This window comes from Mycteria americana, chromosome 3, assembly GCF_035582795.1.
Source record: "Mycteria americana isolate JAX WOST 10 ecotype Jacksonville Zoo and Gardens chromosome 3, USCA_MyAme_1.0, whole genome shotgun sequence".
In the NCBI taxonomy this organism is placed as follows: Eukaryota; Metazoa; Chordata; class Aves; order Ciconiiformes; family Ciconiidae; genus Mycteria; species Mycteria americana.
Genome location: NC_134367.1, coordinates 106,214,069 through 106,228,843, shown reverse-complemented (window position 1 = coordinate 106,228,843; position 14,775 = coordinate 106,214,069). Strand labels below are relative to the sequence as shown.

General features: G+C 36.6%; 1 protein-coding gene across 4 annotated transcripts in view; it reads left to right on the top strand.

Annotated features, from left to right (window-relative positions):
• Positions 1-14,764, top strand: part of GPATCH2 (G-patch domain containing 2) — a 131,558-nt gene extending 116,794 nt beyond the window's left edge. For 3 of the 4 annotated variants that reach the window (XM_075496443.1, XM_075496442.1, XM_075496441.1), the window contains one exon: positions 9,572-14,764. In XM_075496443.1, coding sequence (XP_075352558.1) covers positions 9,572-9,741 — 170 coding nt within the window. In that variant the 3' untranslated portion in view covers positions 9,742-14,764. The remainder of the gene's footprint in view (positions 1-9,571) is intronic. The other variant, XM_075496444.1, reaches the window with a different exon arrangement.
• Positions 14,765-14,775: the final 11 nt, after the last annotated feature.

Sequence of the window (14,775 nt, the reverse complement as noted above, 5' to 3'; positions counted from 1 at the left end):
AAACACATGCATTGGGAATGTTTACAGTCATTTCAGTCTTAGATTACCTATTTTAAGTCTCGTATCAAACCAGTAGATGCTACAGAATTTTAGACGCCATGTTCATACGCTGAATATGCGTTTACCCCAATTCCTTTCCTATTGACTCTGTCGTCTTCTGTACAAGCTTTTTTCTCAATCGGCTCCTGTTAAATCCCCAAGACCTTTTAGAGTCTTTTTTTGTTTTAATGTTACATGTTGGAAAACATCAAATTCTGCTTCACATCTGCAGGATGTTAATAACTTAATTTATAGAATGTAGAAAGTTAGATTCAGAACAAAAAAAGTTAAGTTTTACTTGTGTGCCTTGTAAATAGCCATTTATTTCTGTTTGAAAACAATGTTTTTGCTCTGTTGTTTACATACCGTGGTTTACAGTTTGGAGCAGTGGTGAAAACCTGCAAAAACTAATTTTAAAAAGAGAAAGCTATTTTATAGTTAAAATACAGAGAATGTACATATACAATATATAAATTCTTGTGCATGTTATGGGCACTTTAATACTTACATTTTGCAAAAGCAAATTTCAGATGACATTTTCTTTATCTAGTTGGCACATTGCATGCTCACTTCAGGCTGGCACTGATTGAAATGACCAAGTTAAAAGTCTCATTTTAAAGAATGTGTTTTAATGAAAAATATGACAGATTCTTAATTACAGCAGAAATACTGAGCACTGCTATAATGCCATCATGACTCACTTTAACAAGGTAATCAAAAGGGTACATGTTTTCATTCCTTTTTAAAAATTGCCAACGGAACAGCTAAGCAAACTATTTTGCTGATGCTTAATATGTCAGTGATTAAAAATCAGACCTGAATATCTGCAGTACCAAAATTATGATTTGAAAAGATTGTGATTACACTGTGATAACAGAGGTGGCTGAGGCTAAGTTTGTGGTGAAGGTCAACTTAGTGAGATAGTTGCAGAGAAAGGGTAGACTTTTGTGTACTTGGATGAAATGGCAGTAAATTTCCAAAACTCTAGAAAAATTATTATATGCCTACTTTCTTTTCAGCTTGATTCACTGCTTTTCTATCTCCTAAATGTACAACTCCATAGACAGAAATCCCTTTTCACAGGACAATACAACATTAGCAAGTGTTGTGAACACTTTCCCTTATTGCGTTGCACCATTTCTTATCCTTAGTCTACCAAAGTTCTTTCTGGCATACACAGCATGTCTGCTTGATTGTCCGGCCAAGGGATACTCTTTGTTTTGTTGGTTTCTGCAGCAGATTAAATTTTAGGGACTCCTTTCTGTTTCTTTTTTTTCTCCTACCATATTGTCTCACTAAATCAGTTCAAAAATTAAAAGATCACAGAGTGCCATCCAGCATTGGAAACTGCTGTCCCTTCAGAGCAAAAGACTTTTCATGTTGAGCTTGAGGTCATTAGTTCAGGTGGGCCCCCTTACATATAAACACCAAAGTAACGAGGAGAGTTCAGTAACAAACTTGAGAAGAAAAAATCCACAATGCAACAAGAGCCAAGCTTATACTGAGAATTTGCTGATGGATTTCTTGTGACCTAGAGACAAGACAATATTCTTCAGGCTGTATACACAGCCAATATAAAGCCAAGAAGAAACCTTCAGGTTGGTAGAAGATGACTGTACCTGTCTTTTCCAAATACTGTCGTCTTCTGAAATGTGGAAGGTTCCAAAATAATTCCCCAAATTACTCTGGGAGTCTTTCTTAAGGTAGCTGTTTCTTTCTGGTTGTGGAAAACATTCACATTGCCTCTATTGGGAGTTGGGCTCGATGATCCTTATGGGTCCCTTCCAACTTGAGATATTCTGTGATTTTGTGGGCTTTTTGGACTTCACTTTGAAGAGTCATAAACCAGCTTAACAGAGAATATCACCAATGAGAGTATCCTTAATATATAAGAAATTTCTGCTCAAAAAAGGCTAAACCAGGCTTTTTTTTCAAGTTCCAAAGTTATGTCTCATTACAGTTGTACTCTTGAGGAATAGCTTTCCATGAAACTGAGAGGTGTTGGTAGGGAGACTCATCCTCCAGGTCAATTTTGTCCTCTGCAAGTTCTGCTCTCATTGTCCACCAGGTACCATAATAAAGTGGTTCCCCACAGAGAGGAGCCACCTCCATTTTAGATGCAGTTTGTTAGAACCATCACCTTTTTTCAGATGGGCTGATGTACATCGTGCAGTTTTCCTAGAACTCGACCAATAAAAGTAGTACTTGATATTTCTGTCAGTCTGCTTTAGGTCGGTAATTGCAAAGGACTTTTGTTAACCAGAAAAGGTTTGGGAGGTAAAATGTGCAAGGAGGAAATACATGTAGTTTTGCCCCAGTCAATATAACTTCTTATCCCAGCTCCTCACAACAACCTCTCAGTTGATGGTGACTAGTTTTTCTTTCTCCTGAGGGAATAGGGAGCACTGGTGCAAATAAGCCCTGCTATAGATTATGCAGAAATCACTTTTCTTAAGGGTTTGTTAGCATGTAGTTTACTTTTTGAATAAGGATGGAGGCCTATGCATAAGCCTGATAGCTTTATGCAGAAGGTTTTTGTCACTTCAGAGGAATAAGATATGTTTAAGATAGAGAAAATATTTTAATAATGTGAGAATATAAAATTCATGGATCAGCTTTCCAGTGCAGGCAAGTTTGGATTTCTATTTTCTGTCTTTCTATAAAATCTTTGTGATTGGTGGAAAAGTTTCTGATAAAAGCTGTCATAGATACCTGTTATACTCTGGATTTCTTAAAGAAAATTTTTGCTTTTGATTTCCACTACAATGAGAGGAAATTTTGATTTTTTTTTTTTAAATTGTAAGTGAAATTTACCTTTCAGCCTATATATTGACACTGCCAATGCTAATGTAATAACTAAGATTTACGTTTCTGATGCCTTCGTTACTGATAGAGGGATCGCAGTGAGCATTGTTCGTGTAAATAAATAGGCAAATGGTTATTTAGCCCGTAGTAAAGAATATGCAGATGTACTTGCCTAGTTTTAATGAATTAATCTTCATTTTTAAATTAAAATAATTTGGCAGAAGATAATACTCCAACCACATAGGCACAGAATAGGCAATAGAAGTGGAACTTCACCTCCAGTATCCTGGCAATCCATCCCAACTTGGGTCAGGGTCGGACAGAGCTACCGTAATGTGCATAGTCCTAATATCAGTTTCATCCTCAGTCTTTCTGCTGAAATTAACAATAACCACACTGTCCGTTTTGAGAGTATTACTGTGATTGAAATCCTTTCCCTGTGGGTTTCGGTGTAAAGTTACGAGTCTTTTTGTAAAAGTCAGGGAATGCTTATGAGATGGGAACAATTTTGCTGAGTTTTGATGGGTTTGAGAAGAACTTTGGAATGGTCCCCAGTGAGAATGCCTCTTCCTGCTGTCCAGTGACAGTCTTTCTGTCAGCGTAGACAAGGCATAAAACTGACCCCCTTTGGACCCAAGTGAAAAGACAGTCTTGGGTATTCAAGAGATTTCCCTTACAGAGGGATAAATGGGAATCTAATAATTTCAACTCTTCCCAAACAATTTTAGTAGTAGTAAAGACTGAATGGGCGAGAAGTTACACTTTACACACAGTGTAGTGCAGTAAAGCATGGAAGGAGAACACCACCTGCAAATCCAGTTCCAAGTGAGCTATGATACTGGATGACCAGTTGAACCTAAAGTTCCGTGTCTCAATTTTCATCAGTGCGTGGATTTATTTTTATATATTCAGGACGGTTGAAAATGGATTTAAATCTAGGGTCTATGCTGCTAGAAAGATGCGTTTACCCATGCCACAATTATGCGACACTTCCTTGAATACCCCTTGCAATGGGGCCGTAGGAATGAAACTATGGCAGTGCAGACATTAACAAAACTCTGCCATGGATGCTGGGTAATTACGGAGGTTTCCAGCACCTACTGAAGTTATGGCTCTGTCCTCTCTGCTATTTTTATCTCTCTGCTAGCTAGAATAAAATACAGTGCAAGCAGACTCACCTGAACTATAATCATTCTAAGGTTATTCTTTACACACAGTCTTAGATAGCTCGGTGTGAGGGATATATAAAAGTCTGGTATAAAACTGCAATCTCAAATATTTAGCTAAATAATACGGCATTTTCATAACTTTTTTTTTTTAGATATACAGCCGTAGTATGCTGAATTTTGAAAACCACTGCAGGTACTGATTTTAAAAATCACAGTATGGCTGTTGGCTACGCTCATGATGCTGACTGCGCAATTATCCAAAACAGTTTTAAGAATATAAACATCTAGGCAGTCTGATTCCCATTTTGCTAGTTAGAGAGACCTGGCATAAAAAGATACAGTACAACAATGTATTATTCTGATTACATTCCTTGTAAAATTGTCTTGTGTACCAGGATCAGTCCCTGCTGTTCTGAGCTCATCTGTCTAGTGAGGAGTCGGAAAAGAAAAAGAATAGATGGAATATTAAATGCTTTCAGAAAATGAGGGGGAAAGTGCACTAGCTTTTAAAGTGAAGCAGCATGTATCGTTTCTCCTTCCATTGGCTGTTTATCCAATATCAATACAACACTTTAGGAGCCAAATTACTAAACAAGCTGCCAATTAGGCTTGCAGTCAGCTGGATAGATTAGTGCCTAAGAGAGGCAGATACAAGATTTTCATCTCTTGAGCCAATTACGCAAGTGAATTACCATCCACAATGCTTCTTGGAAGATTTGAGGTAGAAAGACTGACTCTGCTGGGATAGACATAAGTGAGATCCAGGGTAGGGGGTAAGGGTTAGCAGGCCATGTATTGCAAAAATTACCCAAGCAAAAAGAGACCCTTCTAGGAAAGGATTTAAAGGATTTAAGGCTGCTGGGAGCGACAGAAGAGGAAATAATAGTTGTGGTATGCTCTGCAAAGGCATTGCTGTTCTGCTCACAAGTCTTAATCATATAAAAGAAAGATGAAAGGGCAAGGCTATATTTATGTACAGTGTCATTTTCTCTGAACTGTTTAAAAACCCGTTTTCTTAACATCAAAAATAGTTCGGTGGCCAGAGATGAAATAACTTCAATATGCCTTCATTTGTGTGTTACAACTGGGGAAGGAAAAAAAAAAAAGAAAAAGAAACACCACAACACATTTTCTTAAATAAGGGTTATTTAAGAGATTGAACCTAGCTGTATTCTGATTTTACTCACCCCAATATAAACCAAACATGCCTGATGTTAGTCTTATCCAGCAATTGGACCATACAAATAAATATTGTCACAGTAGTGGTTTATGGGGTCACAGTTCCTTTATTGTCCTATAATAAATGATAACTTAATTGGTGAGCTTTTAATTTTTTTAGAAACATTTTGCAAATAAAATGGATCTGTCAGATCAAAACTGTGCATAGGCTCATTTGTTTCCTGCTGAAGATGTTGCACACTGGTGTAACATGGTTTCTTAAATATGAAGCAAATTTAAAACCTGAACTTTTGCAAGCTGTTGTATCCAAAAATGATTAAACAGATGTGGAGCCTGCAGCAGCATTAGACCTCTGATCTGATTTTAGCTTACAGATGGAATTAAATTAATTCATGGCAATCACTGTAAAATCAAGGGTATGGCACTGAATGCTAGTGTAGTGTTTAACCAGGACATACCTGTCTCAACAGCTGTTAAGAAAAAATTACATACTTTTATTTTTCATTGAAACCTGCCTTTAATGCCATCATAAATATCATTCCAAAATTAAACAAATGTGATGAGTTTTTTGTTTTCCCCTTCCCAGTTTTGCCTCTTTCTACTCATAGGTTCCATATTCTGTGTATGTAAGGCCATATGCGTAATATGTATAGACCCTGAAGTATGTCTGTTCATATACACAAAGGTTTGATGATTGCCCCCCCCCCCCTTTTTTTTTTTATTTCAGTTGGCAGTATTGCGAAGGGAAGGAACATAAGTGAGGGTATTTTACAGTGCTGTCTTTTCAAGCAAGTTACTGTTCGTCAGTGTTTGCTCCTCACTTGTGTAATGGCAGCTCGTCCTACATGCAGACTACTCATCTGGTAGATCAGGAACGCAGTTGTTATGGTTGCTACAAACATTTTCAGTCTGGGGAAAGAAAAGGCTCTGTGCAGGAGGTTCCTACAAATTATTAGTACAGAGACTTCCTTGTAACTCCTGGAACGCCACAAAGCCTCATACAGCAATAAACTTAGAAAAATGTATCCCCACTGTTGTTTCTTAATCTGGTTTTGCATAGTTATTTTTTGTGGGACGGTGCAATGGGTTGCTTTTGCTCTTGCTCCTGGGTGGGTCGAGACTGAACACGTCCCAGAGGTAGCGCAGCCGTTTTCAAGGCCAATGTGCTTGGACCGTTCTCTCTAACAGGCCCTACTGGCTAGTCCAAGAAGTGCCATAGGCATGAATTAAAAACTGAACTTGAAGATGAGTATTGCAAGGACAATTACTGCTTTTAATTAGAAAATAAAAGCCCAAAGCACAGAAATGAGGGTCAGGGGAATAGCACACGGCGTAGCATGACTTTTAAGAGCTCTCTCCCGTTGCGCAGTCAATCAGCAATGCAATTTTTTATTTTTCCAGTTGCTGATTGGTTGTGGAATGGAGGAAGAGGGCAATACCACTGTCCGTGTTCTTCTGATTCAAGTAAAGTTTGTTGCATTACAGATAGGTTTTTCAAATGATGGGTGAAAATTGCGGGAATATTAGACAGACATAGATAGTATTTATATAAAAACTGACTATGCTGCAAAAGCATGGCCTGCATATATTAAATATTTTTCACAATTAAAATAAAAGCTATCCATATTCACCTCATTTGCAAGAAGGAGTAATTAGTCAATTAGTAATATAGGCAAGCTGGGTGGGGTTTTGGTTTTGCCTTATTCTTGCTGCAGTACAAAGCCTCCAAACACATTATCCTTTGGACAGTGTATGTTGTTTGATTGCTTGGCCAAAAGTGGGTTGTGAAGCCAAGTTTATGGTGGTTTCTGCTCTTTTTCTTTTTTTTTTTTTTTTTTTTTTTTTTTTTTTTTTTTTTTTAGTAATCTGGTGACATATAAGAATAAAACAGAAATCTCCAGGAGAGGTTTCAGTCTTCTAACAGGAGATAGAAAAGTATGTACATTGGAGGGAAAACCAGTTATAGCATATATTAGAGAAGTACTTGTATGTCTTTAAAAACAAAAAGTATTTCAATTATCCTGTCAGTCAGAAAAATAAAAACATTGAGCTACTTCAAAAAATATCAAAAATAGAAGCATCAGTTTATTAAATAACACATCAGGGTACAGATTGTTCTTTCATATATCTTTTTTGTGAGGTTGCTCTGGCTGTCTTGAGAATTGAAATTCATATAGAAAGGTACATCTGTTACAGGAAAAGGTCTGTGGGTTTTTCCCCCGAACAGACTAACAAAAAAGCTGTTTACGTTTTCTCAGGCAATGCCTTGCATACCATTCCAGCAGCATTGCTGTCTTTGCCTAAGCAGCATTATGAATGGTTTAATATGTCCAATTCTTAGATGTCATGAAATATACTCTTCCCCTTGCTCTTTCCTGCTTGGCACAGCTGCTGGATCTTTCTTCCCTTTTAAGTTTCCCCCTTAATTGTTCCACAGACGGTCATTGGAACGATGCTCCATTTCTTATCGCACTTGTTGTGAAAAGTGGACCAAAACACACTTCCAGGATTTTACCTCCAAGGTTTACCAGAACTTTGGTTGAACAGTAGCCTTTTTTCTTTCCCTTTTTTTGAGCTAGAAGGTATAACTAAGAAGGTTGCAAAGCCTGTGTTGTGTATGCCAGGCAGTGTCAGGGACTCATCTGTATGAAAATTGCCTCTGCCTGTGGGGGCCTGAAAAGAAAGGAAGTCTTGGACACTGAATTTTGTGCTGGTCAGTTCAAGAGGAACCCTCTCGGGGACTGGAGGCTCCTGACTTAAAAGCCTTTATTTTAAGCCTAGCATTAAGTATAGCTTCAAACCAGTATTAAAGGATGCCTTCTCTCAGTGCATTTCTCTTTTTCTTTGACTCAGGAACTGAGATACTAGGAAGCTGTCTTCCTTTTATGTAGCCAGCATTTTACTGAATATGAACAGATCTATAGTGGATAACGCTGGAGTACTGTAAATTCACTATCACAATCACCATGAGGTTTTTAGTGTGCACCTCTCATTTTAAACTTCTGTCTACGTATGCAGTTTCCACTGTGGAGCTCTGCCTTTTTTTTTTTTGTGTGTGTGTGTGTGTTAAATGAGGCTTTCCAGAAATGCATGTTCAACTTTTCTTGTGTTCTTGTTTAGTAAGTTAATATAATGATGAGGCAGCTGCTTGTCAATGGTACATTCTTGGTTGAAGACATAGTCTCCCCAAACCATAGTCGTCTTCTACAGTGTTTTTCAAAAAGTAACAGGCCAGAATAAATAGGTAGAGAGTTAAACAGATAATATTTGAAGCTGGGCACATGGGGGGGGGGGGGGGGAGGGTGTGCTGTTGTCGGGGGGAGGGAGATGTTGAGCAAAGCTGAAAACAAAATCCAGCTGCCTATGTGCAACTGCTTGTGTTAGTTCAAAAAATTCAGCCCTTTTTAAAATTGTTTGTATGGTGTAACTTGATAAGTTTTACTGCAGATTCTTGAAATAAATATCATTTGTGTGCCTCATGCAAGACAGTTATATATGGGGAGGCTTATCCATGCACCATCTCCAAACTCTAGCTTGAGGAGTTTGGTTGATGAGGGGAAAAAACAGCTTTGTTACTTGGCATTCTTTTTTTTTTTTCTTTGTCCTTAATGATGCATTCATGGAAAAAAAAGAATCTGTTATTAAAAAAATGAATCTGTTACATTAACACTTGCAATCCTGACGATCTTTTCTGCAGTATGTGTGCAGCTTTTCCCAGAGATTTCAATGGTATGGAGAGAAAAGTGCAAACAACACTTAATGGCATTGAAAATACCAAAAGTAAACTTGGGTGTATCAAATCTCTCTTACAACGTTCAGTAAAAGAGAAATTGAGTAAACATAAGAGCTGAATTTCAGAATAGTAGACCACTTGTCTGTACTGTTGCTGTAGCAGCTGTAATTGTTTAATCAGAAATTATTTATTGTGTTTTGTTGAAAGAGATCTTGAGCATTGATAAATATTACGAAGAAGGGAAAGATGGTTGTGATACGATGATGTGCCTTGGCTTAGTAACTGTATAGGACGAGAAATTCGGATAATCTTGCCAATGTATTGGTAGACTTGTGCAGGTGATGCTTGTTCGTTGAGACTGATGTAAAATCCACTGTGTTGGAACATAAAAGATCTGTGACAATACTTGTCATACTTAAAAACTGAGTGAGTCTTTAAAAACATAAAAAAACAAAGCAAAGCATAAGACTGTATTGTTTAGAATCATATGCAGTCAGGAGGTCAACATGTGCAAAGACAGCCTGTTCTAGCAACCTATTAGATGAATTAGGAGAATAAGAAGGTTTAAAGCTTTAAGGGAGATTATCCTGCTCTTCTCCACATGGCAGGCAGTGCTGATTAATGCTGTGTGTTTCTTTAATCTCAGGGTTTGTAGGTGAAAACACCCAACCAATCCCAGAAAACAACATTGGAAACAGAATGCTTCAGAGTATGGGCTGGACCCCTGGCACGGGCCTTGGACCAGACGGCAAAGGCATAGCAGAGCCAATACGAGCCATCCAGAGACCAAAAGGACTCGGACTTGGATTTAGCTGACAGAAATGCACTCTGGCTGCCCAATAAAAATAAAGCTTAAAATTAATTTTAAAAGAGAAAAAAAAAAGAAAAAAAATAGAAAAAAAATGGCAAGCTTATATTATTTGTTGTGATCGGCAAATCCAGTTATTCTTCTCTCAAAGATCACTGAAGTCAATGTGCTTCACATTAGCTACACCAGCTGCAAGGTACAGCCACAGTGACAGAACCGGCATTCGACTCTAACTTTATAATGGTGCTAAAATGTACAAAAACTTCTACTTTTTTATTTTCTGTGGTCTTGAAGTTTGTATTAAGCATAAAATTCAGTATATTCACTTTTTTTCATAAAAGCTTCTGACACAGCAGGTTTTAGTATACAAGCAAATTTTTTTTTTTGTAAGTATAATTTCATCTCAAGAGTCTTGATAAGATTTGTCAAGGAAAATGGAACTTTTTACAGCTGTTGTGTTTTCCCCCTTTTCAGGCAAAGTTTCCAAACCTGGTATTTCTAGGGTTTAACAATATTTGAGGATAAGCTGTCATTTTGGCCATAAGATATACACGTTTCCCACTGGAAGGTGATATGATATGCAATTTTGTATAAGAGCATGAAAAATGGCTTTGTTGTCATAGGAATGCCATTCCAACACCATTATCTGGCAATGTATCACTGTCTTCCACATTCAAGCTCAAAAGTAAAGCTTTTATACTTGTTTTTACATTTACAGGATTATCTTTTTTCAGCAAACTTAAAAAGTTAAAGTTTATTCTGACTTTGGATTTCCCTTTATATTAACAATCCTCAGTGTTTCCACATTTAAGAATAGTTTGAGCTTTGAACCAGGAAATTGTATTTTAAAGGTGACTGTCTTTCAGTGTTTATATTCTGGGTTTTGGCATATTTTAAACAATGCAGTGTTCACCATCGTGTTATCATTTGGTTTGTGATCGTGCTGGTGCCAATGAGCCACAAACTTTAAGGATCATGAACAGAAAAAGGGCAAGGAGAAGCAGGATTAGGGTGGAGGAAAGGAAGGAAAAAGATACTTTGATGGCATCTCACAAATCTAAGCTAGCAATTTAAAATCAAGAGGGATCATTAAGTGTTTTAATCAGTATCCTAATGTATCTAATGTCAGCAGAAGCAATTTCATTAAGCACCAGCCAATCAAGCTCCTAGGGTACTTATTGGTCTGCAATATAAAACAAATTCCACTTTAAAATTAAATGATAGGGCTGAAGGAAACTGTTGTTCAGATGGACTAAGGAGAAAATCCTGCACCCCCCTGCCCACCCCTGTAGTAGCTGGCAATATTTACCCTGACTGCAGAGGGAACAGGATTTGATTCTTCAGTCTTTTTTTTTCTTCAAGAAGAGGATCTCTCCCTTCCTCTGCACCCAAACTGCAGAGAAAAATACTGACTTCCAGATGCTTGCAAAGATATTTCCTTAGAATAAAAAGAGCACAGCTTCCTTCATGTGACTGTGAAATAGTGTGATGAATTTTAAGAAGTGTTTTTATTACTTTTCTTTTTCTCTCAACTTCACCTATTTTTCCAGAAAAATTATACTAGGAAAAGAAGTAACAGGAACATTATAGCATTGAATTTGCTTAAAAGAAACGTTCATGCTTTCCATTGCGAGTACTGTCGGTTTGGGAACATTGTTTCACCATACACATAGTTTAGAGTAAAAGGTTATTACCTGATATTGTTTTTAATGATAGCTGAGTGCACATGCTCTCTGAGTTTCAGGAGAACTATTTATTGCTGTTTAAATACTTGATATGATTGTGTGGTTTTGCTTTTTGAAATTATAAGAAATTTTAAACCGACTTGGGATTTATAATGAACACATACACTTTTTATTGGAAGGTTTTGGAGCATAGCATAATGTGAGTTCGCCACTTCAAATATCTCTTGCACAACTAAACTGAATTAAATACATTCCATATCCAAAGAATTTCAGGGCCACATAATTGCAAAGGGCTGAGAGCCTAGAATTCTGCAGTTAGGAGAGATGCCCACTTGTATAAGTGTTATTTATAATAATGAGTTTATGTGGCATGCTCCCGTTCTTTCAATGCAATGTGGTACTGAGAGCAAGTGAATTCTAAAGACCTCCTTGTATTGTAAACCACAATCAAAAATTCCTTAAAATAATTTTCAACATGTGAATTGTGAAAGTGAATCTTTAAGTTCTGGTTGTTCTAGCACTACCTGCAACACTGTACAGGAATATTCATTCTCTGTTAAAATTCCATTGTTGTGCTTTGGTTACGACACCTACGTATCTTGGGCTGGAAATTCTAAGTATGGCACATATAACACTTGTTTGAAGTATTTCTGTGCAATTTACCGTAGCAGTAGTTCCTCAAGAAATCAGTCTGCAGCTCCAAAAGTACTTGAAAACATTTCCTGTTTTAAAAAGATAAGAGGGAAATAATGGATACATGTTGAGAGAAAACCTCTTTAGCCCATTCAAGTCTTTATTCATCCATTCATACAGATACAGTGAAGCAGCCAATCTAGTAAACAACCATAGTGGAACAACTATTTAGTCTGATTGGAAATCTTACAACTTTTTGTTTTAAATCAGTCTATTAGTGAGAAACTATTAGACATTAAGACTAGTCAAATTGATATTGATATAGAGATAGATACACCGTGTCTGTTTTCCAGCAGGTATTCTTATAGATGCCACAGCTGACAGTCAACTTTATCTGTTAGAAGCTGTAGAACTAAGTGATTTATTAAAATATTTTAATGTAGTGTTTTGAGATATTTTTATGTTGCAGTAAAATTCCCATTCTGATTTACACTATCATTTCATTTCTGGTTTTCCACATCTCACAGGAGTGGTTTTAAAGATATTCTAGTAGTGTGATTTTGCACAGTTAAAACTAGTGTTAAGAAACAAAACAAAAAGTCATTGTACTTTTTTTTCTTTTTTAAGCCATTGCAATGTAAGTTGGCTTTGAAACAAGTCATACTACTTGGATTTTTTTTTTTCTTCAGGTCTTTGCCATACTTGCAATCATACTATGATACCTGCTATAAAGCTGGCTCATATTATTTTAAAATACGTATACAAGTATTTTCAGATAATAATTCCTACTGCCTGTGACACTGAAGGTGTTTTGCCTACATAAATAAATATGGGATCATCTTGTATCTAAAAGTTACCTTCCATCACTCACCAGATTCTTTCCATTTAGGTGTTTGATTAATCAGTAGCTCAGCTGTTACCATAATATTCTGCCTATGCAGAATGTTTAGTGAAGAGAAGAGACATTACATATTATCAGTACTGAGTTTTGCAACATGTCCCATGGTGTCTCAAAGTTCTGTGAATTGAGCCATTAACTGTTAATAAAAGAAACCCATGAGCAGTATCTTATTTTTAAATAACTATTTGTCGAAGTCAGAGAAGCATTATCAATATGCTCATTTTAACAAGTTTGTCCCTGCATTTGTCTTTCTGCAATTAGGTCAATAATGGGTGTAGAATGGCAGTAAATAGCTAAATAATATGTATAGAATGCTGTGCTTTAATAACACAAATGCAAGATGAAATAAAATAACTAGACTCCATTTGTCATGGGTTTTGTATGTTCTTTTCTTTAAACTGCCCTTTTCAATAGCATTATTATTACACAGGTGAGTACAAAAACATGCTGTTTCTGAAAATATAATTAAGGTTGCTAATATCTTGTAGCAAGCAGATGCATATTATGCTAAAGCTATTATACTACATATAGTATTATATGTACCTTGTTACTAGTACTTCTTTTCTAGGTTATTATTATCAGCTGGAAAGATTACACCGCGACATCAGGAAATGCCTTGTTTAAGATATTTGCAGTACTTTTGTTATCATATTCTTCTAAGACATTTAAATACAAGTTCTCTTCACTCTTTAAGTATGTGTATACTTTGATAACTGTGACAGGACTTTGTGCTTTCTCTTCAAACAGTTCTCCAAAAGTGTTCCTCCAAGGAGAATTCACACAACCTTTGTTTTACCTTCCCTCTCCCCACGCTCCCAGGGCAGTTTCAGTAAAGGCATAGCAGAAATGGGGATCCCTTCCCTCTTACTCTAAAGTCAAGAGACTTTTTAATTAGACTTTCATACCCAAGCAGAGTTTTCAGGAGCAGTAGTATAGTTAGCACACAGCAATTGCATAACCGAGTTGCCCACAATAGAGTCCTATACCTAAGGGCAATGCGTGTGTTCAGTCTGAAAAAACACAGAATTATTTCTTTATTTGACCTGTAGTCCAGCTGCAAAGCTAATGTAAAATGTTAAAAGAGAAAATGGCATTCTTAAAGATTGTTATATGGTTTTGCTTTGAATTCTCCCTGGAAAAGGTTTTATTGTGGTCATGTGGGGGTTTTTTTACAGGTACAGTATTTAAGACTGGGATTTTTTTTTTTAATGATCTCTCTGTACTGGAAAAAGTCTTGGAGGAGATGCCGCAATTTCAGCGTGGATGTTCTGCTTGTCTCAAGTGGGAGGTTTTGCTAAAAAAAACTATGTAAAACTTTACCAGCATAGATTGAAATAATCTGTATCTACTATCTACTTAGCTATAAGAGAGTTTGTCCAGTAAAACTGTCAACAAACTTTTTAATGGAAGTGTGCTTTAAGTTATTGTGGAAAACTTTACAAAAGCAACAAAAGTTTCATGATTGACTGGTAGTAGGTAACTCTAGTGGAAATGTTTGGGCTTCCTATGATTCTCTTGTCCTGTCCTACAACAAAACAGATATTGGAGGTATTTTGACCGTGATGGTGTATTGCTTGTGTTTGAATATTCAGTCTTTAAGTAAAAGGCTGAAAATCACTGAGATTCTGTAAACTTGATCTCCTGCATCTACGAGAACTCTTGTTATTAACAGCTATGAAAAGTGGTTTGAATTAATACGAGGTATTCCAGCTATAGAAAGTTGTGATTTTGGCCTCACTTCTTATAGCATTGCTATGATGAATTTAAGTATTGGGGAGTCTGACTTCTGAAACTGTGAATATAAGTCATTAGTCTCTGAGGAA